The 26,700-nt window shown below is 56.8% G+C and overlaps 3 gene segments (V, D, J or C); all 3 read right to left on the minus strand.

Annotated features, from left to right (window-relative positions):
- Positions 1-26,700, minus strand: part of LOC150054988 (immunoglobulin heavy constant alpha 2-like) — a 128,193-nt gene that overhangs the window by 91,565 nt on the left and 9,928 nt on the right.
- LOC150054990 (Ig gamma chain C region-like) overlaps positions 1-26,700 on the minus strand; it is a 55,837-nt gene that overhangs the window by 28,978 nt on the left and 159 nt on the right. The window contains 1 exon segment of the C gene segment in view: positions 26,476-26,544. Coding sequence covers positions 26,476-26,544 — 69 coding nt within the window.
- LOC150054993 (Ig mu chain C region membrane-bound form-like) lies at positions 12,478-26,256 on the minus strand. The segment is given in 8 exon segments: positions 12,478-12,739; positions 12,895-13,010; positions 14,966-15,298; positions 15,407-15,721; positions 16,383-16,721; positions 16,818-17,132; positions 25,637-25,712; positions 26,224-26,256. Coding segments are annotated over 8 exon segments (1,536 nt in total).

Consider the following 26,700-nt stretch of genomic DNA (forward strand, 5'->3'; position numbering starts at 1 on the left):
CAACCTCTATGACTTCCCTACAGGGGGTTGGGCAAGCAACTGACCCACAGCAGAGCAGTGCGATCCTTGTTTGGAGAGATGAGGAAGGGCACTCTGGTCATTTTCAGCCATTTGTCCTGGATCATCTGCCAATTAATTTATGGGGTCGTGATATCATGGAAAAAATGGGAGTGTATATGTTTAGTCCTAGTGCCGCAGTCACTAAGCAGTCACATGCCATCCACCATCAAAACAGCCGAGCCTTGCGCCGACAGTTTAAATTATCTAGAGAAGCGGCACGTCAAATAGTTAAAACTTGCTCTAACTGTGTGCCCTTCTCACCAGCTCCTCATTTAGGTATAAATCCACGAGGACTGCTTTCTAATCACATTTGGCAGGTGGATGTCACACATGTTCCATCATTTGGCCGATTAAAACATGTTCATGTTACTGTAGATACTTATTCTAACTTTATCTTGGCCACCCCCCTTGCTGGGGAAGCCACTAAACATTGTATTTCTCACTGCATTCGATGTTTTGCTGTGATGGGGATTCCCTCGCAAATAAAAACAGATAATGGCCCTGGCTATGCAGGCCGAGCATTTCAATCCTTCTGCCATTCCTATAATATCACTCATATTACAGGCATTCCTTACAATCCTGAAGGTCAAGGCATCGTGGAGAGAGCTAATGGATTATTAAAACATCAAATTGCTAAAATACAGAAAGGAGAGTCGTATCCCGCTACCCCTGTGAATATACTTAATCATGCTTTATTTGTTTTAAATTTTTTGAATTTGGATTCAAATAATTTATCTGCTGCTCAGCGATTCTGGGAAAAAAGAGCGCAGCGTGCTTTTGCCTTAGTAAAGTGGAAGGATCCCCTAACTGGTGCTTGGCATGGACCCGATCCTGTTCTAACCTGGGGTGGAGGGCATGTATGTGTTTTTTCACAGGAAGAAAATGACGCCCGCTGGCTGCCTGAACGCTGTGTTTGGATTGTGGAGAGTGACAGTGGCCATCCAAGCAGCGACTCACTGGACCTACATCCCCGACCCTCCAGTGGTGCATCCTGCAATGTGGAAAGGACCTGAGTTATATCTGCATGTCAACCAATCAGCATATGGGACTACTCCTGATCCGTTTATTCAACACGTTCAAATACATTCAAACGGGTGGATTCTCTGCTTCTGGGATCAGCACCCCACTGTGCTCTAAACTTCGGGACAATGACTCCATCCCAGGTTGTGCTGAGATGCAGTCTATCAGTCACTGGATATGGGTACCAGATCAAAAGCAACCTTATCACCAATATTACTGGGACTTCCTCACAGCTACTAGACTGGTCAGGGGCCAATTCTACCCAGCTCCTCCAATCAAAAGAACACTATGAGCTGTGTTTCTCCTCCTTTTGCTATTATGTATGGACCTTTTAACATATCCATTGATTCTACACAATTTAATATAACATGCGATAATTGTTCTTTTACAAATTGTATGTATAATGGATTAGCTACCTCTGTTATTGTTAAACAACCACCTTATATTATGTTACCTGTAAATATGTCTGTACCCTGCTATGAAGATTCTGGTATCTTGGCTTTACAACTATTGAAAGACCTAATGCGCCCTAGGAGGTTTATTGGATTAATAGTAGCAGGAATTCTAGCTTTTATTTCCTTAGCAGCTATTGCTGCAGCTGCCACTGTTGCTTTGACACAGGGCCTTCATAACCTAAAAGGCTTGCTGATGACCTTTGTTGGTCCAGGAATGTTGCTTATAATAATAATTATGTTGTCTGCCTTGTGTGGTAAAGATCTTGCAAAATTCATTGCTAAACTTTGCAGGACAACTCCACAGATCTAAGCCCCAGATGGATGAATTCCCCCCCCCCCCCCAGAGGAATGGCAGTCAAGGACGGGTAAGAGGGGACGCTCTCTGACCAACCTAAGACAGGGCCTTCAGCTTGATCTGAAGAAGTTCCCCATGACGGGTAAGGCAGAGTCAGCGATCCACCCAACCTAAGACAGGCGGGTTCGCATCTTTTAAAATAAAGACAGGGGAGATGTTGGGGACTGTTTGTCTCTCTTCTATTTTTTCCTAGTCCTTGCCCCCTATTTCAGGAATCCCAATCTGCGAACCCTGGTTTGCTGCCGGCTGGCCCCGGCAATAATCCTAGTTACTCAGGGAGTTGAGTGCTGAGTCCTGTAGTCTGAAGCCAGCATGGCTAGAAAGGTTGAGGTGTGAAACTCCCGTGAACCACTTGGAAGGTCAAGTTGCCCTCTGGCAAGGGCGTCCTTCTTGTCCACTCAGTGGAGGAAATAGGTCAGGAGGCCACAGCAGTGGTGGGAAGTGGGCAGACCCAGAGGGGATGACATTGCTTGTGGATTGGGACGGCTGCTGGAGGGACTGGGGGCAAGGGACAGATTCCTGGTTGGGTGGCGGTCAGGAGGGGGGTGGATCGTCAGGATGTACCCCCTCGGTGAGAGGGAGGTTAGGGGGTTGTGGCTGCTCTTCCAAGACACCTTTGCGGGGCAAGGAGGAGTGGCTGCCCACTGGGATGACTGCTGGGCTACCCGGGCGAGCCAGCACAGCCTGTGTCCTGCCCCTTATTGTTGAGGCATCTTCAAGATGGCTCTGTGCCCAGACTCCAGCTCCATCTCACACCAGGGTGCTCTTCCGGCAGGTTCCTTGTCCAGGACTCTGGGCACACCCTGAAGCTGTGCCCGTAGCCGTAAGGGCGGTGTCAGGGGTGTCTGGGCATCACCCTAACCGGGCACCAGAATTTCCTGTGAGGCATGCTCCCATGACCAGAGAGGAGGGCGTGCCCCTGTCCGTGTGTGACCTCCGGGCTGGGGCCTCGACCACTCTCTGGCCCCTCTGAGCAGTGCGCCATGCACATGCAGATGCCTCCGCGCCCCTCCCTCAGCCCAGTGCCCCGCTCCTGGCTGCCTGACCTGGGGTCTGGAAGATGAGATGCTGTCTGGGGGTGGCGGCTGGGGAGGGCAGCTTTCGGACCAACCTTGTCTTTATCCTGACCCCCAGCCATGGGCTCATCTGATTGGGCTTGTTGGGAATTGTCCAGGGGCAGTGCCCACTCTTGGCTGGCCATTCCAGGCATGCGTGCAGCAGCCGGCATGGAGGGGAGCTAGGGCAGGGCAGGTTCAGGGGTGACGTTCAGGAGTTTTGGGCAGCCTGTGCTCATAGAGACATGGACATGGCCCTGGAAAGAGTCCTGATCCAAGGGGGGGGTCACCTGCAGCGGCCCGGCACCCCCTCCCCCCTGCCAAGAGGGACTAAGGGCTGTGCCTGCCCAGCCCGCTCCACCTGAGGAGAACTCACCACTGGTGCTCAGGCTCCTGCTGGCGTTGAGCAGGGTCCGGGAGGCCTCGTGCTCCACCACACACGTGTACGTGGCCCGCGCGGGGTCGGAGGTGGCCGGGAGGCGCAGGAGGCTCCAGGTTTTGAACGTCTTGTTCCCAGACTGAGGCACAGGTGCTGCAGAGGCAGACCAGGCCGGGTCCACCTCCTTCTGGTCCTTCAGCCACATCAGGAGGATGCGTGGCGGGGAGAAGCCAGACACCTCACACAGGAGCCATGACGCCGTCTCCACAGAGACCAGTGTGGTCAGCAGGCTGACGGAGAGGTTGCTGGGAGCCTGGGCCCCTGAGGAGGAGGGTGAGGGGAGGCTTGCCATTCTGGGCAGGTGGCATCACGGAGAAGGCGGGAACTTGATGGACAGCAGACTGTTGGGCCCTGCTGGGGGCCCAGTTGCCCTTGGGTGGGGCAGGGGCGGGTGGTAGGACCCGCGGTGGGTGGGACCCTGGGTGCTCCTTCCCGGACGCTGCCTTACCGTGCTCCTTCATCGAGGTCAGCTTCTGGGGCTCCAGGCTGGCATGGCTCAGGGTGCAGGTGACAGGGGTCCCCTCGTCCCATGTGGACCTGGGCAGAACCAGGTGACTGCTCTGCCTCTGAGATCCATTGGTCAGGTGCTCCAGAGCCCCATCCTCCACCCCACTGGTGGGGGCCTGTCCAGCCACCGCCCATGAGAGGCGGGCCTCCTGCAGGTCTTCTCCCACCAGCAGGCAAGTGAAAGTGGCCTCCTCCTGGAACCAGAGGCCCCGCAGGGCAGGCAGCAGCAGGTAGATCTGGGGAGGGCAGTGGCAGCTCGGACATTCTGCAAGGGGTGGGGGACGGGAACGTGTTAGGGCTGCTCACACAGCGCTGTCTCCTGGGGTGGAGAGTGAAGAGCAGGCGGTGTGGCCTGGTCACTGGGGCCCCAGGACTGTCCAGTGTCCCTGAGCACACCCAGACCCGGAGCTTTGCTGGCCCTTGGGTCAGGAGCTCACTGCATGCCAGGTGTTCTCTGGAGCCGCTGTCCGGCCTCCCCGTTTCTCCACCTGTCTGGTGGCATTGGCGCGTTTCCTGAGATTTCCCACCTCTGCTTTCTGGCTGGGGTGGGGCAGAGCTGCTGGGGGGGAAGCGGAGGGAATGAGGCAGCTGTTCCGCTTTGGTGTCGTCTCGGGTGGTAAATGGTGAGGCTGTGCCCACCCTGGAGGTCTCTCCTACGGCGCCCAGACTGGCCCTCAACCCTGGAGAGTACGGGTCCCGTGACCTCGGCCGAGGGCGGCCCCTCCTCATCCGCAGAGCCCCGCCGCCTGTCCTCATTGCCTTTAACATGCTGATTTTAACAGAGACCCTGACTGGCCTCTCCGAGGCTCTCAGAGGTCAAAGTTTCTCAGTATTCAAGGGCGTTTATGCGATGCTCACGTCTGTAGTTTAGGAAGCAGACAGCTAACGTGTCGCGTGCCATAGGTTTTCATTAGACAAGGAGTCAATCGAACACTAGGGCCCTTGCCTTCCCCACTGCCTTCTCTTCTCTTTTACGATATTTAAGCGATCAAAAGCTTGAATATCGTTGCCAGATGCAGCAGGTTGTTTTGAATTATGTATATATTGTAGATGGGCTAGATCGTGTTAATGAACGTATGCACTCCTTCACATGTGATAGTTTTTTTGGGGGGCCAAGAGCATGAAAATCTGCTCTTTGTAATGTTTAAGACATTGTTATTAACTGTGACATTACATCATACAATTTTTACCCCTGTCTCGCTGAGATATTGCAGCCTTGGGCCAGTCCCGCTGTGTCCACCACTCTGCTCCAGCTATGAGTTCAATTGCTTTAGCCTCTCAATATAAATGAAATTCGGGAACGCTTTTTTTTTTAAACCTGGCTTATTTTAGAAAATGCCATGTCCTTCTTGGTCATTCCCATTTCTTTTCTTAATGGCTGGATAACAGTGTATGACATCTTGAGTTCTTTATCCATTCATTCATCAGAGGACACTAAGATTGTTTTCATTTCTTGGCTATGGTGGATTTTGCTAATATGAACATAGAAGTACAGAAATCTTTTTGAAATAACCGAGTTCATTTCCTTTGGGCTTGTATGTGGAATTTGCAGACTGCGTAATACAATTGTGTAATAACCCATAATGGCTGTACTATTTTACATGCCATCAAAGGATACAAAGTTTCCTTCCTCTCACCTCACCATTGGTTATTTTTCAAACGGCTGTCAGTAAATACCTCCTTAGGGTTTTAATTCATGTTTCTCTGATGATTAGTGTTGCAGAGTGGTTTTTAATATTCTGCCTACATGCTTGCATGTCTTCTTTGGGAAAACGTACACTTGAGGGTCAGATATATGGGTTTTGAGTGTCTTGAAGCCCAAAGATCATCTCTACTTTGTTATTTCCTCAGCTGAGCAGAAGCCTCCATGTGAGACTGCCCTTCCTGAAGGCATTTCCTGATGTAAACTTCTGGCTTAGAGCTGCTTTTGCTGTATTCCATAGCTTTCGGGTCTTGAAAATTTGAATTTCTGTTTGGGTTTCTGGAATAGCCTATGGACTACTCAGGTTTGGGCTATAAAATTCCTGAAGGGCTTTTTGATATAGCTTTCTCATGTCATATTGTGCTAAGAGGAATGCTAAGGATGATTTCAGGCATTTTGAATTTTCTAAGACCATCAATGGCTTAACATATAGATAAATGCTGGAAATTTTTCCATGTGTTGCAAGGAGAAAGTACTTTCCACAGGTGTTGGATAAAAGTTTCACTTAGTCTAGAGTGCAGTATAAGTCCAGTGAATCTTTACTGGTCTTCAGTCTGAATGACCTGTCCATTGCTGTACGTGAGTGTTCAAATCTCCTGTTATTTTGCATTGCACTCTGTTGCTCCTGATTGAATAGTTTCTGCTTCATAGTCACATGAATGTATTTGCACTTGCAATCATATTCTTTTCTGAATTGATAGATTCTTTTGAGGGCATAATAATCTTTTTTTTTTGCAGGTTGGACTTGAGGTCTACTTCATGGAATACAAATGCAGCTCCTCTTGCTTCCTGTTGGTTTTCAGCATGAAACCCCTCTTCCCTCTCCGCTCTCAGCTCTGAGTGCTCACAGGGGAGGTGAGTATTCTGTAGGCAGCCCGCGGTTGGGACACGTGTTTCCTAATCCGAGCAGAGGCTCTGCATCTTCTGATTGGAGAGTTCAAACCGTTGCCTCCGGGCTTCCAGGTGGGAGGTGGGACCATATTCCTGCCATGGTGTTAGCTGTTCTCTGGTGGTCCTGGGCACCTTCGCGGCCTCGTCCCCTCCTTGTTTTGCTGCTGGACTGGTGGCTTTCTCTCCTGAGAAGCTTGGAGTCCTTTCTCTTTCTAGATTGAACACAAGCTGCAATTGCTTGGTGGCTACCATGGAGCTGGCATGAAGATTCTTGGGCAGCTACAGCGACTTTGAGTTTTATCCCATCTTAACGCACCTATTTGTGTATTGTGTGTTCTGAATGAGACCTGGAGCTGCACTTGCTTGGACTGTTTTGAATTTTTACCCTTCATCCTCGTGATGTGAGATTTGTATACCATTGTTATGGTGCTGGTGAGCAATGAGGCTGATTAGAAATCAGTCAACACATAGTAAATTGGCCCCAGCGAATGAGTCTTACACCTTCCTGGGCTTTTCTGACACAACTACTGTCCTTTTGCCCACAGTGGTGACACTGGCGTGAGCATCCCGGGAGGTGGCAGGGTGAGGAGTGCCCTCAGCTTTCGCTCATTAGAGAAAGACTATCTCTCCTTAGGTTTGGTAGGACAACTTGACTCAGTATAGATTCTTGATTGGCCATGATGGCTTTTACGTCAGCACTTTGGAGAGGTCCCTCTGTCCCTTCCTGTTCTGCAAGGTTTGAACTGAGAAATCTCATGGCAGTGAATGGGACTTTACTGAGAGACGTGTCCCTGGCTCTGTGCCCAAGACTTTCCACCCGTGACTGTGTCATGCCTTGGGGAAGGGCCTGGGTTGAGTCGACTCGGGAAGCTTCTGTATCCGGATGTCCTTATTCCTTCCAGCACTTGGGGGACTCAGTTCTAACTGCATGATGTTGGCTTTCTGTCCCTTTCTCCAGATCTTCTCCTTCTGGAATTCCTGCAATATGGCTATCTGTTCACTTAATGGTGTCCTGTAGGTCCTGTTAGCCTCCTCTTCTTGCTGATACTCATTTATTATTTATTATTTTCTCTTTTCTGGTACTTCAAAAGGCCTGCTTTCAAGGTTAAAATGCTTTATTCTGCTTGATCTGGTCTCTTGTTGAAGCTGTCTATGGTTGCTTTGTTCAAGGATTTCTTCACCTTCAAGATTCGTATGTCCTGTGTGCATGCTGACCCTGGGAACTGAGCTCAGGGCCTGGATGCCATTCCTTAGCTTTTTTTCCCCTTCAAGGTTAGAAATGTACTGCTTGAGCCAGAGTTCTACTTCCAGCATTTGGTGGTCATTGGTGATAAGAGTCTCATGAACTCTCCTACCTGGGCTTACATCCAACCAGAATCCTCAGCTCTCAGCCCTCTGAGTCACTAGGATTACAGATGTGAATCACGAACAACACGGAGCATTCTGTTGGATTTCACTACTTTTTTAAGACAATTATTTGGAATTTCTTTTAGGCGATTTCAAAGTTGGAGTTGATTGTATTCTTTTGGAGGTTTCCAATATTCTTGCTTTTTCACATCTCTTGTATGACTATATATTAACCACGTGTATGGTAAAATTGTTACATCTATCACAAATACATACATTTTCCTGTGGGTAGACTTAGAGGTTTATGTTGGGCCTGGCTTCAGTCGGGTAGACTGATCCCTGGGAGATACCCTGCGCTGTCAGTCCAGGCAGCCATGGAGAAGCGTTCTCTGGTGGCCTAAGCTGTGAGATCTCTGGCAACAGTGCTCACAGGGTACTGGGCTGGTTTTCAGGTGGAAGCAGCTTCAGTGCTGCAGGCTGGCTGACCACCGAGGCAGCTCAGGTTGGAGAGAGCTGTGACCAGGACTCTACACACAGAGCTCCTTATGAGAACCTGTTCTGGAGGTGACAGTCAGGGGACAGTGGCTCCAGGGCCAGCCCAGCGTGGGACTTGCAGATAATGGTGGCAGCAGGGGAAGCAGCTCCAAGTCTCTGAGGCTGTCCTACAGAGTGGAGGCCCTGGCGTCAGTCTCCCAAAGGCTGCCTTCCATTTCTGAAAGGTCTCAGAGCCACATTTTGTGCTCTCTCTCCCATTCTCCCCCCCTCCCGCCATGGCTTCCCTAGGAGGTGTTGAAGAGCTCTTGACAGGGCTTAGAAATGCAGAGCTGGGTCTGGTGGGCCAGGAGAGGCCCAGGGCTGGTCCCTCCCTCCTGCTCTGTGCTCTGTGATGCAAGCTCTCCCTTCCCTCAGGAAGGCCTCGCACTGGAGTCTTGTGTGGCGTACAGGGCCTGGCTTGCGCCAGGTGGTGTGTAGGCATCACTCAGGCCTGCTCCCCATCTCGACACTGGGATAGACACCGAGGTGAGCACTGATGGAGGGCGGCCTAGAGCACTCAGCTGGGGGTGAGCCCATGGGTAGGGGACAGGCCCGCTGAGAGGGCGAGTTCTCACCTGTGTCCCTGGTGGTGGTGGTGGTGGTGGCGGTGGCTCTTCTGGCCTCACTGGAGCCTGTCTTTCCTGCAGGAGGGACCGTGGGCACAGGGGAGACCTGAGCGTTGCCCCAGGCTGAAAGCAAAGAAGCCGTGGGCAGGTGAGGGTGAGGAAGCAGAGAGGACTGAGCAGCACCCCAGCCAGGACATTGGTGTGGACTAGAGGCGAGTGGTGGAAGGAGGGCCAGCAGGCTGGGGCGCGGGCACGGGGCACGGGGCATGGAGAAGGAGTGGACCTGGAGAGCGCCCACTCCCCACTGTTGCCTTGGCTGGGCCAGGTACTTCCTTGCTCATTTGGGAAACCATCCCTGAGAAAAGCATGGATGCAGTGGACAGATTGGCAGCTGAAAGTGGGGGAGGAAAGTGCAGAAGGAACAGCCAGGGGCGGGCTCCGGGAGGGGCAAAGGGAGAAGCCAGAATGGAGGGCCAGGGAGAGGGTGGCAGAGGGGAAGGCTAGGAGGGGGGCCGGGGGTGTGACAGGAGGGGCCAGGCAGGAAGAAGAGAAGGAAGGGCTGCAGTGGACAGGGAAGCCCGAGAAGGAGGGGCCCCAGGGCTGGAGCTGAGGGGAGAAGCGAAGTGCTCATCACAGAGGGAGGCTGGCGGGGAAGGTCAGAGGAGCCGAGCCGGCTACCCACCTGGCTGCTGGAAAGTCTTGTCTATGGTGCTCTTGCTCCAGTTGTGGTGGACCCTGCATTTGTGAGGGCCCCGTTCCCACTGTGAGGCGGGAAAGGAGACCTGGCTGGTCAGGGTGTAGAGCCCCCCACTCCGTGTGGAGGGGAAGGTCTTCTCAATCTTGCTCTGTGCTTTTGTCTCCCAGGTGACCGTCACCGGCTCCGGGGTGTACCCGGTCACCAAGCAGGCCAGGTCCATGCGTCCATTTTCCTCTGGGGCTTTGCAGCCTGCGATGATGGGGAACACACTCGGGGCCTTGGTGGGGTCTGCAAGACAGACAGTGGGGTCAGCTGGGGCAGGGCTGTGGGCAGGGGAAGAGCAGAGGGGACAGGTGGAGGTGGGCCTGGGGAGAAGGGGTGGTTCTTCCCCAGTCTCCCAGGTGTGAAGGCTGCATTACCGCCCTTGCTCAGGTGGTAGAGGCATCTCACTTTGCTGATGCTGTGATAGCAGAGCGGGACCTTCCTGCTTTCTTAAGCCCTCTCTGTGTCTGAGAGGAGGAGGGACATGCTACTGCCGAGGGAGTCAGCGCCTGGCCAGTGGAGACACTGTTCTCCAGGTGCACCCCTCTCCCCTGTGTTCTCCCAAGATCCCATGGTCACTGCTCAGTGAAGAACTCTTCCCCTGGACTGTGTCACTACCCTCTCTCTCAGTGTCTCCCCGAAGCCCTCCGGCCCGGCTCACACGCACCTGAATAGATCGGTCCCCATGTCACCTTTCCAGTGCCCCTGGACTATTCTTTCAAAGGTGTTTTTTAAAGCATCTTCTAGCCATTGCACAAAAGGCTCTGGACCCAGCAGGCCCCGCATGAGTCCCGTGCACCGTGGCCAGTGTTTCCCCTTCACTCTTCTCCCCCACTTCTCAACCTCACCACCCCTTCAAGGGCTCCAGGGTCACACCTCCCTGTGACCACATCCCACCCCTGTTCCTCTCCTCACTCACCCGCCTTCTTACCCCAATAATGCATGCTTGTGCTTACTGGTATTCTTTCTTTCTTTGTTTTTGGTTGGTTATGGGGCTTGAACTCAGGGCCTGAGAGTTGTCAGAGAGTTCTTTTGCCCAGGCCTAGCACTCTCCCACTTTGAGCCACAGCACCAATGTTGGTTTTCTGGTGGTTAATTGGAGATAACAGTCTCAATGGACTTTCATGTTAGGCTGGCTTTGGTCGGATCAGATCTCAGCCTCCCGAGTAGCTAGGATTGCAGGCGTGAGCCACTGGTGCCTGGCATTTATTGGGATTCTTACTGCTAAACTGAAAGTTAGTTGTTCACAGAAATTACTGCATTGGAATCCTCCACTGCAGATACCACACTTATGCATTATCTTTGTGTGTATATGCATATGACCCTGGATATTTTCATGTATGGGAGAAAACATCTATATTTGTTTCTCTGAGCCTGACTTACTTCACTTATTCTATTCCAGGCCATTTATTTCCTGGAATGACATGATATAATTTTTCGAATGACTGCATATTGTCCTATTGTATGTATGTACTGAGAGAGCACACACACATATCATGTATGCACACTATATATAGTAAACATTCAGATAGATAGATAGATGATAGTTAACACTGACACATTGTCTGTTCTAGTACATCCGTGCTGTACCTTGGCCTTGGTTCACAGTCCATCAACAAACATGGGTATGCAAGTGTGTTTACTACATTCTGACTTGTCATCTTTGGGTACATGTCTCTTGGAAGTTCCTGACTTCACTGCATTTTCATTGTCAGTCTTGCCAGATCAACAACCCTACAGCACCAGAAGGAAGATGTGGGGCCAGGGCTGTGATGACAGACAGCTGCTTCATTGTTGAAATAGCCTAGGAATGGACCCAAGCTGAGGTAGCCTCCCAATGGATCTGTTCTACACAGAATACAACAGGTCTGCGGTCCCTATCAAGGGGCAATGGGGGACAAAGACACATGTCTGATCAGGCTAGGGAGAAGAGGCTGCATGTAGAACCCCCGTGGCCAGGGGACAGCATCCTGATTATCCCTGAGCTAGGAGGGAGGCCTGGGACAGAGCCTCCCTATGACACAGGCTCCACCCTGCAGATGCCACCACCCCAGCTCTGGCCTTCCCAACTGGAAAGAACCAAGCTCTGCTGGTGCATCCACCCAGCCGTGGTGCAGTCAACCCACACAGGCTATGGTACCAGAGCTAGGGTGCGGCTGTCATCTCTTGGAGGAGAGTGACCCCAGAGGACCCACAAGCCCTCCGAGGCCTCAGGGAGGAGGGGCGACCCCTGCTCCAGCAAGTGGCCTTCCCCACACAGGGATCTGCTGGTGCCTTGTGTCCGACCGTAGCTTCAAGAACCTCGAGAAACACATGTCTCCACGTGGGCTCTTGCCTTGGGGCCGTTTTGTTGCGGCAGCCCAATGCCCTGAACCCTTGCACATTGCTGTGCAGGCCACTACTGTGAGGACAGGCGGCCATGGAAAGCAATCCTTGGCTGGGTGGGGACAGCACCAGTGAGAGAGTGCCCTGCTCCTCTTGCAACCTGATGGCACATGCCACACAGGCCACACCTGCCACACAGGCCACGAAGGTTTAGAACAAGACCCACAGCGACCCAGCTTGCTAGAAATCCACACAAGAGCGACGGTGGTGGCGACGGCGACGGCGCTGGGTTTCCCTGTTTGCTGGCCTGGAAATCTCTGGGCTGAACAAGCCAGGCCTGGCCAGCCACACAGCCTCAGTGTCTCCAGTTCTGAGCACACTGGACGGCTCCCTGCCCTTCCCCACCGCTCCCTGTGGACTTAGGCTCCTCTCTCAGGATGCCTCAGAGGACGTTGGTGAAAGAAACAAAAGCCTTCAGGAGACAGGGGTCCCGCAGGAGAAAGCGTCATTTATTCTGATCCACATATGCACACAGCCCAGGAGGAAGCAGGCAGACCCACAGGTCGGGCTCCACTGGCCGTGGTGGCCAGTCTGGTGCAGAGCTCAAAGCTGAAGGGTGACACGCAGAGGAAGAGCAAGGCACAAGTCTATCAGCCACACAGGTGGAGCCTCCCAAGCCCAGAGGTGGTGCCTGGCGGTTCAGCCCCTGGGTCTCCAGTGTCCTTCCCGGGCAGGTCACTTCACCTGCAGGCAACAGAGGCAGTGAGTGTGAGCCGAGCTCCCCCAACAGGAACAGAGGTGGGATGGTGAGAACGGGGCCGACCCCGGCCCTGCTGTCCAGCCCGGCAGCTCCCTGCCCCGAGTCAGCTCCCAGCTCCCGCTCAGCCCAGCCCGTCTACCTTGAACAGGGTGACAGTGGTGCTGTAGAAGAGGCTCAGGAGGAAGAGCACGATGAAGGTGGAGGCCGTGGTCCAGAGGTTCTCGAAGCCCTCCTCCTCGGCGTTCACCTCCCCCTCTGTGAGGGGAACACAGGAGGAGAAGGGGTCAGAGCGTGGTGGGGGCCGGCAGGGCGGTCAAGGCGGCTGCTGGCTGCACAGCTGCCTGTGACCTGCCCTTGGGTTCCCTGACAGTGCAAGCTGCGCAGAGGAGCAGCCTGGCCGGGCAGCAGCAGGCGGTGCCCGGGGCCTTGCCTTGAGCCCCGGGCAGCAGACAGAGCAAGAGAAATGAGGCACGTGGGCGCGGGGCAGGGAAACGCGGGCTGTGGCAGAGTGGTGTCTGGTGTGTGGTGGACTCTCTCTGCCCAGGTGGCAGAGCCTGGCCACTTGGCCCCTGGGCTTCTGAAAAGCTCACGAGGGGCTTCCGGTCCCTGTGCTTTGGGATGGGGCAGTGTGAGATGGAGTCTGAGGCTGCCCTGTCCCTCCTTTGGGGCCAGGTCTCTGAAGCCTGCTCAGCTCCCAGAGTAGAGTACCCCTGGGGAGCGGCCCCTCCTCTCTCCTCCCCTCCCCTTCTCCCTGAGATGGCCCCTGGGCCAGGGAACAGACACAGAGGGAGACAGGGAGAGGGGAGCACTCAGCAGGGCCCCTGCCTGGGAGCACAAGCTCCTGGGACCAACTGCAGCTCTGGCCACAAAGGGCAGAGAGCACTGGCAGAGTCGGGGGGCCAGCCCAGGGAGGCAGTGTCTGGTGGGCATGCGGTCCTCGCCGGGGCTCTGTCCCCGGGCCTCGGGTTCTATCCTCCCGCCCTGTCTCCTCTGGCCCACTGGCTTCTGCAGGCCGGCCAGGGAGGCAGGGTGGGCATGTGCAGGGCAGATTCGCTCAGACATGTCTGCTGTGGCTTCCCACTGAGGGGGCACGGGCAAGGACAGGCCTGGACCCCACTCGCCTGTCATCATGCTCCCCAAACCCAAGGCTGGAGCTACCGGCTGTGTCCACTCGGACCCTGGACTGTCGGGCACACTCTGCCTTTGAGCACACAGGGGGCTTTTTGGGAAGTGGCAGTGGCTCAGCCTAGTGCTTTGAGCCCCGAGCTTGGACCCCGGGGTGGCAGCCCCGGTCAGAGTCCTGGCTGGGCTGGGCTTGGCAAGTGTGTCTGTGCAAGGCAGAGACAGAGGAGCAGAGCCGTGGGCGAGAGGCCCTGGAGAAGCACAGCGCAGCTTAGCCCCTGCTGGCATCTGTGCACCAGGTCTGTGCCCATGTGTCCGAGTGTGGGAGTGAGCAGGGGTGCACTGGGTCCCTATCTTGGCCCGCGGTGTGTGTGCTTGCACGTCCGTGCTTGCTTTGTCCCTTCTGTGTTTGTGTGTAGGCGAGCGTGCCTCCATGTGTGTCAGGGTGCTGACGCCTGGTTATGTGCCTCTTCCTGCTGTGGGCATCGTGGGTTTCCCACGTGAGTCCCTGTGCATCCGTGTGTGTGTCTTTGTACGGTTGCGTCTGTCCCCTTGGGAATGCCTGTGTGCCCAGGGACGAACACTCCATGCACACGCATGGCGGTGTCTGTGTTTCCAGGTAAGGCAGGGCTGTCCTTGTATGCTCTTGTGTGTGTGAGTGTGAGCGTGTGTTGCCGCGTGTGCCCGTGTGGCCAAGCTGTCCCCGTGGGCTCTGCGTGTGGCGTGTGGGGGGCACACAGGCCCTTCCTGGGGTCACACAGAGGCAGGCGGTGCAGAGGCAGCGCATGGACCAGGAGGGGGGCACTCTGGCACAGCCAGCATGGTCCCAGCAGGAAAGAGCATTGCACACTCAAGACTAGCATCGTTTGAAAGGCTCTTTTATTTCTATTTGTATAAAATGCTTCATCCCCCCGGCTGACAGGGCTAGAGTGTGCGGGCACGGGCACACACACACACACGCCTGCACCTGCACACACACGCAGAGCGATAGACCCCAGAGCCTGCCGGGGGGGGGGGGGGACATGGTCAGTAGCAGGTGCTGGCTGTGTCGGACATGATGAGGGACACGTTGTACAGAGTGGGTTTACCGGTGGCCTTGTCCACGGTCCTCTCCGTCACCATGTGTGGCAGTGCCTGGTGAACCACGACGCAGGTGAAGGTCTCCCCGGAGTTCCAGTCCTCCTCAGTCACGGTCAGGAGGCTGTGAGTGAAGTAGAGGCCTGGGGCCTGGGGCTCAGGCAGTGGGGTGCTGGTCACATACTTGTCCGGGGACAGGGGCCGGCCCCTCTGCTGCCACTGCACCAGGATGTCCGGGGGAGAGAAGGCCTTCACCAGGCAGGTGACTGTGGCCGACTCCCGCAGGACCAGCTGCTCCCGGGCCGGGGGCAGCAGGTACACAGCTGGTGGGTGCTTGGCCACATCTGTGAGCAGAGACAGTGGTGAGCGCAGGGTGGGCCTGGGAGGGGCCTGGGGCGGGGGAGGGAGGGAGGGGGAGGGAGGAGCGAGGCAGGGAGGGGAGCCTGGCCTACCTCTGGGCTTGGAGATGGCCTGCTTCACCGGTGAGGGCAGGTCTGCGTGGGTCACCGTGCACGTGAACCTCTCCCCAGACTCCCAGTCCTCCACACAGACGCTGGCCTCCCCTGTGCCGCTGAAGGTGCCATTCTGGTGGCTCTTGAAGTGGGTGGTGGTTTTCAGGGCCTCCCCGCTCTGGCGTGTCCAAAGGATGTGGAGGCTGTCGTAGGTGGCCATGTCAGTGACCAGGCAGGACAGCGTGGCTGACTTGTTGAGGAAGATATCGGCAAAGCGGGGGGGCGTGGCGAAGACCTGGATGTCTGTGGACGGACCTGCAGTCCAGAGAGCAGGGCCGTCAGCGGCCGGACTCCAAGTCCACAAGAGTGGCCGCTGACGTGCTGAGTCTCCCCAGTCCTGTTGGGGGGCCTGGAGGTGGGGCACGTGTGTCCGTCACCAGACCCCCCACCCCTGCAGTCCTCTGACCCTGCCCTTGCACTTGGCCACTCTGGCAGACAAGTCTCGGGGAGCAGAGGGACACACATGCTGGAGGGTGCCACGCCTGCCTTGTGTATGTGTGTGTGGGGTGTGTGTGTGTGTGTGTATGTGTTTGTGCGTGTGTGTACATGTGTGTGCGCGTGTGCACGTGTTTTTGTGTGTGTGCATGTGTGTGCGTGTGTGTGCATGTGTGTATATGTGTGGTGTGTGTGTATGTGTGTGTGGTGTGTGTGTGGTGTGTGTGTGCGTGTGTATGTGTGGTGTGTGTGTGTGCACATGCATGTGTGTGTGCGTGTGTATGTGTGGTGTGTGTGTGTGGTGTGTGTGTGGTGTGTGTGTATGTGTGTGTGGTGTGTGTGTGTGGTGTGTGTGTGCGTGTGCATGTACATGTGGTGTGTGTGTGTGTGTGTGTGTGTGTGTGTGTGTGGTGTGTACGTGCGTGTGCATGCTTGCTCCCTGGCCCGGGACCTTGGCGCTGGGCTCTGGCTGCCCACTCACCGACAGTGCATGTGGACGACACGTTCTTCTCAAACGTGAGTCCTTTGTGTCCCACTCGGCAGGTGAACACGCTTTGCCGCAGCCACTCGAGCTCGGTGATGGTCAGCTGGCTGGTGACGCTGAAGGTGCGGCCCTTGGCCCCTTTGGCCTCTGCCCTCACCTCTTCCGTGGTGAAGCCCGAGGTCACAGGCTTTCCGTCTCGTAGCCAGGACACTGTGATCTGCTTGGGGCTGAAGCCTGTGGCCTGGCAGATCAGACTGGACTTGCGAGTGTCAGGGCCAGAGAAGGCGTCTCGAGGTGGGACGAACACGGTCACATTGGGGGGCTGCTCTCGCACCTCTGCGGGGAGCGAGGAGGCATTAGTGGGGTCTGTTCTAGGCTCCTTCCACTGCTTCCCGCCCGTCTCCCCACTGCCCGGGGAGGCGTGGTGCTCACCTGGAAAAGGCACCCGCACGTCTTTGTTGTCTCTGCCGTGCTGGACTTTGCACAGCAGGTGGTCATCCGTGCCTTCCAGGACGTCCCTGGAGTGCAGCAGCACCTGCGAGGTGGCTGTGTACTTGCCCCCCGTCTGCAGTGTTGGGTAGGTGGTGATACCCTGGCTGACCTTGGTTTCGTTCTGGTACTTCCATGAGAAGGAGATGGAGCTGGGCAGGAAGTCCCGTGCCAGGCAGCCCACGGCCACCAGGTTCTCCTCGGACAGGGGGCTCTCGCAGGAGATGAGGGGGAAGACACTTGGGGAGGTTTCCCTTGCTGGGGACCCAAAGGGGACAGAAAAGAAAGGAGGGGTGAGAAGTGCCCCCTCGTGCCTGTGGGTCAGGGACTCGGTCTCCACTCCAGTCCTCCGTGCCACCCACGCACGACCGGCTCCTCCTGTTGTCCTGGGAGAGCAGGCTGTGGGCACAGCGGCAGGAGGAATGTGCTTGTGGTGCCCTTGTACCAGGCTGGCAGAGCTGAGAGTAACCCAGGGCCGACACCTAGACCACTCGGGAGCCTGGCATGACGGAGAGGGGTGTGTGTTAGAGCCGGGGTCAGGGCGTGGCTGTTATGGGCCGGCACCTGCGTGGCAGGCCAGGCTGTGACCCAGCTTGTGCAGAATGGCTCAGGCTCAGGCTTGTGTCTTGCTAACTCTATTTCCTCTTGAACACCAGTCTGAGGTGCCAGCTTATGGACCCCAGAGCTTGAGGAGCTCAGGGTGTCTCAGGCTCGAGTCCCACCGAGGAGACGCTGCTGCCAGGCCAGTCCTGCTAGTCCATGCCCAGTCAGGGCAGTCACATGTCACCTAGCAGCAGGACTGCAAACCCCTGCCCAGATGCGAGGACCAAGCGGTGGGGACCACAAGACTGGACCATCCTGGGCCTGCCAAGGTCAGCATGTGGCTCTGAACAGAGCAGGCTCAGCCCAGCAGAGCCCACCCCAGCTCACCCCAGCTCAGCCCTGCTCAGCTCAGCCCAGCTCACCCCAGCTCAGCTCAGCCCAGCCCAGCTCAGCTCAGCCCAGCTCAGCCCAGCTCAGCTCACCCCAGCTCACCCCAGCTCAGCTCAGCTCAGCTCAGCCCAGTTCAGCTCAGCCCAGCTCACCCCAGCTCAGCCCAGCTCAGCCCAGCTCAGCTCAGCTCAGCCCAGCTCAGCCCAGCTTACCCCAGCCCAGCTCAGCTCACCCCAGCTCAGCCCAGCTCAGCCCAGCTCAGCTCAGCTCAGCTCAGCCCAGCTCAGCTCAGCTCAGCCCAGCTCAGCCCAGCTCAGCCCAGCTCAGCTCAGCTCACCCCAGCTCACCCCAGCTCAGCTCAGCTCACTCCAGCTCACCCCAGTTCAGCTCAGCTCACCCCAGCTCACCCCAGCTCAGCCCAGCTCACCCCAGCTCAGCTCAGCTTAGCTCAACCCAGCTCAGCCCAGCTCAGCTCACCCCAGCTCAGCCCAGCTCAGCTCACCCCAGCTCAGCCCAGCTCAGTTCACCCCAGCTCAGCCCAGCTCAGCCCAGCTCAGCCCAGCTCACCCCAGCTCACCCCAGCTCAGCTCAGCTCAGCCCAGCTCAGCCCAGCTCAGCTCAGCTCAGCCCAGCTCAGCCCAGCTCAGCCCACCCCAACTCAGCCCAGCTCAGCCCAGCTCAGCTCAGCCCAGCTCACCCCAGCCCAGCTCAGCCCACCCCAGCTCAGCCCAGCTCACCCCAGCTCAGCTCAGCCCACCCCAGCTCAGCCCAGCTCAGCCCAGTTCAGCCCAGCTCAGCTCACCCCAGCTCACCCCAGCCCAGCTCAGCTCACCCCAGCTCAGCTCAGCTCAGCTCAGCCCAGCTCAGCCCAGCTCAGCTCAGCCTAGCCCAGCTCAGCCCAGCTCAGCTCAGCCTAGCCCAGCTCAGCTCAGCCCAGCTCAGCCCAGCTCAGCTTACTCCAGCTCACCCCAGCTCAGCCCAGCCCAGCTCAGCTCACCCCAGCTCAGCTCAGCTCAGCTCAGCCCAGCTCAGCCCAGCCCAGCTCAGCTCACCCCAGCTCAGCTCAGCTCAGCTCAGCCCAGCTCAGCCCAGCTCAGCTCAGCCTAGCCCAGCTCAGCCCAGCTCACCCCAGCCCAGCTCAGCTCACCTCAGCTCACCCCAGCTCAGCCCAGCCCAGCTCAGCTCACCCCAGCTCAGCTCAGCTCAGCTCAGCCCAGCTCAGCCCAGCTCAGCTCAGCCTAGCCCAGCTCAGCCCAGCTCACCCCAGCTCAGCTCAGCTCAGCTCACCCCAGCTCAGCCCAGCCCAGCTCAGCTCACCCCAGCTCAGCTCAGCTCAGCTCAGCCCAGCTCAGCCCAGCTCAGCTCAGCCTAGCCCAGCTCAGCCCAGCTCACCCCAGCCCAGCTCAGCTCACCTCAGCTCACCTCAGCTCAGCTCAGCTCAGCCCAGCTCAGCTCAGCCCAGCCCAGCTCAGCTCACCCCAGCTCAGCTCAGCTCACCCCAGCTCAGCCCAGCCCAGCTCAGCTCACCCCAGCTCACCCCACCTCAGCCCAGCTCAGTCCAGCTCAGCTCAGCCCAGCTCAGCTCACCCCAGCTCAGCCCAGCTCAGTTCACCCCAGCTCAGCCCAGCTCAGCCCAGCTCAGCCCAGCTCACCCCAGCTCATCCCAGCTCAGCTCAGCTCAGCCCAGCTCAGCCCAGCTCAGCTCAGCTCAGCCCAGCTCAGCCCAGCTCAGCCCACCCCAGCTCAGCCCAGCTCAGCCCAGCTCAGCTCAGCCCAGCTCACCCCAGCCCAGCTCAGCCCACCCCAGCTCAGCCCAGCTCACCCCAGCTCAGCTCAGCCCACCCCAGCTCAGCCCAGCTCAGCCCAGTTCAGCCCAGCTCAGCTCACCCCAGCTCACCCCAGCCCAGCTCAGCTCACCCCAGCTCAGCTCAGCTCAGCTCAGCCCAGCTCAGCCCAGCTCAGCTCAGCCTAGCCCAGCTCAGCCCAGCTCAGCTCAGCCTAGCCCAGCTCAGCTCAGCCCAGCTCAGCCCAGCTCAGCTTACTCCAGCTCACCCCAGCTCAGCCCAGCTCAGCTCAGCTCAGCTCACCCCAGCTCAGCCCAGCCCAGCTCAGCTCACCCCAGCTCAGCTCAGCTCAGCTCAGCCCAGCTCAGCCCAGCTCAGCTCAGCCTAGCCCAGCTCAGCCCAGCTCACCCCAGCCCAGCTCAGCTCACCTCAGCTCACCTCAGCTCAGCTCAGCTCAGCCCAGCTCAGCTCAGCCCAGCCCAGCTCAGCTCACCCCAGCTCAGCTCAGCTCACCCCAGCTCAGCCCAGCTCAGCTCACCCCAGCTCACCCCACCTCAGCCCAGCTCAGTCCAGCTCAGCTCAGCCCAGCTCAGCCCAGCTCAGTCCAGCTCAGCCCAACTCAGCCCAGCTCAGCCCAGCTCAGCTCACCCCAGCTCACCCCAGCTTACCCCAGCTCAGCCCAGCTCATCCCAGCTCAGCCCAGCTCAGCTCACCCCAGCTCACCCCAGCTTACCCCAGCTCAGCCCAGCTCACCCCAGCTCAGCCCAGCTCAGCTCACCCCAGCTCAGCCCAGCTCACCCCAGCCCAACTCAGCTCAGCCCAGCTCAGCCCAGCTCAGCTCAGCCCAGCCCAGCTCAGCTCACCCCAGCTCAGCTCAGCTCACCCCAGCTCAGCCCAGCTCAACTCAGCTCAGCTCACCCCAGCTCACCCCAGCTCACCCCACCTCAACCCAGCTCAGTCCAGCTCAGCTCAGCCCAGCTCAGCCCAGCTCAGCCCAGCTCAGCCCAGCTCAGCTCACCCCAGCTCACCCCAGCTTACCCCAGCTCAGCCCAGCTCACCCCAGCTCAGCCCAGCTCAGCTCACCCCAGCTCACCCCACCTCAGCCCAGCTCAGTCCAGCTCAGCTCAGCCCAGCTCAGCCCAGCTCAGCCCAGCTCAGCCCAGCTCAGCTCACCCCAGCTCACCCCAGCTTACCCCAGCTCAGCCCAGCTCACCCCAGCTCAGCCCAGCTCAGCTCACCCCAGCTCAGCCCAGCTCACCCCACCTCAGCCCAGCTCAGTCCAGCTCAGCTCAGCCCAGCTCAGCCCAGCTCAGCCCAGCTCAGCTCACCCCAGCTCAGCCCAGCTCACCCCAGCTCACCCCAGCTCAGCCCAGCTCAGCTCACCCCAGCTCAGCCCAGCTCACCCCAGCTCAGCCCAGCTCAGCTCACCCCAGCTCACCCCAGCTCAGCCCAGCTCAGCCCAGCTCAGCCCAGCTCACCTCAGCCCAGCTCAGTCCAGCTCAGCCCAGCTCAGCTCACCCCAGCTCAGCTCAGCTCATCCCAGCTCAGCCCAGCTCAGCCCAGCTCACCCCAAATCAGCCCAGCTCAGCCCAGCTCAGCTCACCCCAGCTCACCCCAGCCCAGCTCAGCTCACCCCACCTCAGCCCAGCTCAGTCCAGCTCAGCTCAGCCCAGCTCAGCTCACCCCAGCTCACCCCACCTCAGCCCAGCTCAGTCCAGCTCAGCCCAGCCCAGCTCACCCCACCTCAGCCCAGCTCAGCCCAGCTCAGCTCAGCTCAGCTCACCCCAGCTCAGCCCAGCTCAGCCCAGCTCAGCCCAGCTCACCCCAGCTCAGCCCAGCTCAGCTCAGCTCAGCTCACCCCAGCTCAGCCCAGCTCAGCCCAGCTCACCCCAGCCCAGCTCAGCTCACTCCAGCTCAGCTCAGCTCACCCCAGCTCAGCCCAGCTCACCCCAGCTCAGCCCAGCTCACCCCAGCTCAGCCCAGCTCAGCCCAGCTCACCCCAGCTCAGCCCAGCTCAGTCCAGTTCATCCCAGCTCAGCTCACCCCAGCTCACCCCAGCCCAGCTCAGCTCACCCCAGCTCAGCTCAGCTCAGCTCAGCCCAGCTCAGCCCAGCTCAGCTCAGCCTAGCCCAGCTCAGCCCAGCTCAGCTCAGCCTAGCCCAGCTCAGCCCAGCTCAGCTCAGCTCACCCCAGCTCAGCCCAGCTCAGCCCAGCTCAGCCCAGCTCAGCTCAGCTCACCTCACCCCAGCTCAGCCCAGCTCAGCTCACCCCAGCTCAGCCCAGCTCAGCTCAGCTCAGCTCACCCCAGCTCACCCCAGCTCAGCTCACCCCAGCTCACCCAGCTCAGCCCAGCTCAGCCCAGCTCAGCTCAGCTCACCTCACCCCAGCTCAGCCCAGCTCACCCCAGCTCAGCCCAGCTCACCCCAGCTCAGCTCACCCCAGCTCAGCTCAGCTCAGCTCAGCCCAGCTCAGCTCAGCTCAGCCCAGCTCAGCTCAGCTCAGCTCAGCTCACCCCAGCTCAGCTCAGCTCACCCCAGCTCAGCTCAGCTCACCCCAGCTCACCTCAGCTCAGCTCAGCCCAGCCCAGCTCACCCCAGCTCAGCTCACCCCAGCTCAGCTCAGCTCAGCTCAGCCCAGCTCAGCTCAGCTCAGCTCATCTCACCCCAGCTCAGCCCAGCTCAGGCCAGCCTGGTCACTCAGGTTAGCTCAGGAGCTGGGTCAGTATGGTTCTTCTCTAATCTCTCCAGAACAGCCCGAAACCCGCATCCTTTCAGCCAAAGCCTCACATCTTCTTCCTGTGCTATGGCCACCCACCCACCACTGCGCCTGCCTTTACCTCCCAAGCCGCCTCATTCAGCTCACCCGTTCATAACTGGGAGCGGCATTCCCTGGCAGCTCTAGTTTACTAGAGTGTCTTGGGATTTAGATTAATAATATGAGGTCATTTCCAATGGAAAGTCACTTCTCACGGTAAGCCTCCCTGAGCACCCTCAGCTAGACTGGGCATCCTGAGGGTAAGCCTGGCTTCCTACCATCACGTCACTCTATTTCAAAGCCACCACCAGCAGCAACCAAGATATCTATTCTATCAAAATTTGCCACAGAACAGTTCTTCCGTTGGCCATAAAAGCTCTTTAGAAGTCATAAGAAAGACATCAAACTAAAACTTAAATGGAGACCATGTTAGTGGTCTTTTGTGGATTTTAAAGCAGCATAAACAGCGCAATCAACCTTTGACATGCAACAGAGCATCCCAGTTCTCCTAGACAAGTCCCTCAGGGACAGCTGAAGGCAAATGACCCAGGCAATAGTCACTCAAAGAAGTCCCAGGTCAGTCTTCACTTGCAAGACAGTGAGGGTAGACTGATTCCCTGTCCATCAGAAAGACACCTGTAGAGCAGCGTGGCAGAAGGAGACGCTCTGCTTACCGTGCAGGGCACCTGGCCACGGGCAGGCCGGGGGTCTTCGCGGGGAATGGTTCCTCCAGGACCACTAAAAATGGCCCGTTCTCGAGCAGCCAGTGGGGTGGGTGCCAGGTGCCAGCTACACTGCATGTCTGCTGGCCTGGGCCTGGTCTGGCAGTCACCCACTTTCCGCCCTTGTACCAGCACCCCTTCAATGCGAGGCCTTGCCAGTGGCCGTTCAAAACAGAACTTGTTTCTCCACAAATTACTTTCTTTTGCACTCTGGCTGGGTTTCTTCTTAATTCACCAACTAATATAATTCACTGAAATAATCCAAGAAAATTCCACCCATTAAACCTAAAATTTATCTAAAAAAGTGGTCTTGGAAGATACTTAGGAAAGTATCTTTATCAGAATATCCAAGGATTTCTTCCTAACCACCAGGAGAAAATTGACAAGATTATATTCATGGAAAAACATGGCTGAAGATGTTAAAATTAATGATCACAGAGAGCAACAAGAAAGTAATTAAAAAAAACTTTTCTAAAAACATTAGAGATAAAAGGTAAACTGCCCCAAGGCAATTCAATTTCTCTTGCTGTTGAATCTTACTTGAGAATGAATACAATTTAGAAGTTGATAAGCTAAGTTTCAGCAAGCTTTAGAAGTTGCTAAGCTTAGATGGGAAAATTAGATGAACAGTTAAAAGAGGATCTCCCTAGTTTCGGTCGCTACCCTCGCTTTATTTAGAAATGCAAACTATCCAGGTGTTGTTTTGCTCAGTGGGAACTTTCAGATCTGTAGTGCTGGGCAAAACATTTCAAAACCACAACCGTAGCTATAAATTCGCCTGTGGTGCTTTTCTGGCTCCTAGAATAGATTCTCCCCATGACTGGCTTCCTGCCACCTGCAGCCGGCATCCTGCCCGAGGAGGCCATCTTGACTGGAACGCGGCAGCTCCTCCTGGTTTCACTCAATCAGTTAAAAAATACACTTGATTTTATTTTGATCAAATCTCGGTTCTGAACCAAGGGTGACTCCTTGGCTGGACTCTCAGAATACCAATTCCAAAATGACTCACAATTGCTAAGAGTTTTAAATGCTTAGACAATAAATAAATTAAATATAGTTGAAACAAATCTCTCAGGTCTCTAAGTTACACCTTGCTTTGTGAGAGCCACTTATCTTCTAACTCTCAAAAGGCACTCTTGTCAGCATTTCCCCCCAGATGCACTCCCAGCCTCCCGAAGGTGCTGGAAAGCAAGACAAAGGCACATCCATCACAAGACCATCACCAGATCCACATGGCCAGACTAGTCTCTTCCCAACCAATATAGAACGTAAGACGCAAAGCAGCTGAGAACATCCCTTGCCATGTCAAAGGAAACACTCCACTCGGGGCTTTCTGCCGGCTGTCCGGCTGCTCTCCGAGGCCGTCACCGCACAGCGACTCTCAAGCGGGGCCGCCCCAGCCTGGCCACAATTACCATCCAGTCACCAGTGTAGTTTCAGCGTCACATCTGTCCCAGGCCCCTCTTTCAGAGGCTCAGCACACCCTAATCCAGCTTTCCAGAAACATCAGAAAACCCAAGGAGGCTCTCAGAGCCAGAGCCAGACCAGTCCCTGGCTTCCCTGGCCAGCCTGCCGGCTCCCCTCAGGGACATGCCCCGAGGACCACTCTGATGCTCAGTGACCCCACAGGCAAGAGCAGAAAATGAAGGCCCCAGAGAGGCGGTTCTTACCTGAGGAGACGGTGACTTGAGTCCCCGGGCCCCAGCTGTCAAAGCCGTAGTAGTCACGGTGGTGGAGTCCTCAGCTGCACCCCACACAAACCTCAGTGTCCTGCACCCCACTTAAACCTCAGTGTCCTGCTGCCGTGGCCCTGCCGCCCCAGCTCCACACTGGTGTCCCAGACACCACCTCAGAGCCGACCATTCACGTAGTAACGTGGGCTGCCCTTGCTCCAGTCCCACTGGGCCAGACCCGGCTGGACACCCTGTGGGTCCCCCTCCAAGGCACCAAAAATTCTAGTCTAGATCTCAGAAGCCAAACTGCCACCGGCCTGAAGAGTGATTTCACACGAGCAGGTCCTCGGATCACATAGGAGTCTAACCATGCCGCTCACAGCAGCCCCAGTGTCTCTGCACAGTGTTGCTGTACAGAGGAGGGAGCCACCCACACCAGCCAGTGAAGAAAGCTGTCCTGGGGTCCCACGGCCCAACTTGGGGACCCGCAGCTCCCTTTCTGACTCCCCCAAATTATCTGAATCTCAAGTGCAGGTAATCTAAGAAAAGGACAGGGCTCACTGGAGGAAAGAATCACCAGAGCCTCTGTCCTCAGGCAATCAACCATGGTAAGACACTGGACGAGACCTCTGGACTAGACCCCAGGGACAACTGGGGACAACAGGGACCAAGGGACCCTGGGGGCCAAGGACGGCCTAGACCTTGATGGTCCCCTGGCTGCAGAGCCCACAAGAAGAAGGTACCTGTCTGTGAGAGTCAAGGCCCTCAAAGACCCCCTTTCCATTCCCCAGGCTGCCTTGGTCCTTCTTGGCCTGAGGTCCAGACACACTCATGGTCCCCCCAAATCTTGCAAAATTCTCTAAAGCAAATAAAGGAGAGAGTCTGCAAGGACTCACCTGAGGAGACGGTGACCTGGGTTCCGGAGCCCCAGTAGTCAAAGTAGTCACACTGCCTCAGACGCCCTGAGGGCTTCTACAGAAACCTGATTCCCACATGGGCTGCACTGCTGCAGGCCTGGCCAGCTTGCAGCATCACGGTCATCACCATCCAGCCCTTCTCATCCCTCACCCTAAGCCAAGGGTCCCTATCTCCTCAGAAAAGCCATCTGCAGATGCAGAGCCCACAGCCCAAGAGACCCCTGTGAGCCCGAGACAGCTCTCCACAAAACATCAGACCTGTGGGAATCTCCTTCCAGTGCCAGACAGAGGACACTGGCCCAGCCAGGAGGCAGAAAGGAAATGAGCTTACCTGAGGAGACGGTGAGCTGGGTGCCCTGGCCCCAGACATCAAAGTACCAGTAACACAGTATCTGCTTTCCTGCTGCCCCTGTTCATAAACTCCTCACCCTCCCATTTCACAACACTGTTCTCAGATGTAGGACTCACCTGAGGAGACGGTGACCTGGGTTCCGGAGCCCCAGTGCTCAAAGTAGTCACACTGCCTCAGACGCCCTGAGGGCTTCTACAGAAACCCGATTCCCCACAAGAGCCTGGCCAGCCTGCAGCATCACGGTCATCGCCATCCAGTGTGGCCCACAGCCCTTCTCATCCCTCACCCTAAGCCAAGGGTCCCTATCTCCTCAGAAAAGCCATCTGCAGATGCAGAGCCCACAGCCCAAGAGACCCCTGTGAGCCCGAGACAGCTCTCCACAAAACATCAGACCTGTGGGAATCTCCTCCCAGTGCCAGACAGAGGACACTGGCCCAGCCAGGAGGCAGAAAGGAAATGAGCTTACCTGAGGAGACGGTGACCTGGACGCCCTGGCCCCAGACATCAAAAACATTACACAGAAACCAAGTCTCTGCTGTCACTCACACATAAACCTGAACCCCACGCTGCCAGAGGACAAATCAGGAAGAGTTGCTGTCCCCATCCCCGCCACACCATTCCTATCCTGAGCCCAGGGCTGACAGAGACCAGGAACTCGGACAGACAGTGACCCAGGCGCTCTCACCCAGGG

This window comes from Megascapheus bottae, chromosome 14, assembly GCF_031878675.1.
Source record: "Megascapheus bottae isolate mThoBot1 chromosome 14, mThoBot2.hap1, whole genome shotgun sequence".
In the NCBI taxonomy this organism is placed as follows: domain Eukaryota; kingdom Metazoa; phylum Chordata; class Mammalia; order Rodentia; family Geomyidae; genus Megascapheus; species Megascapheus bottae.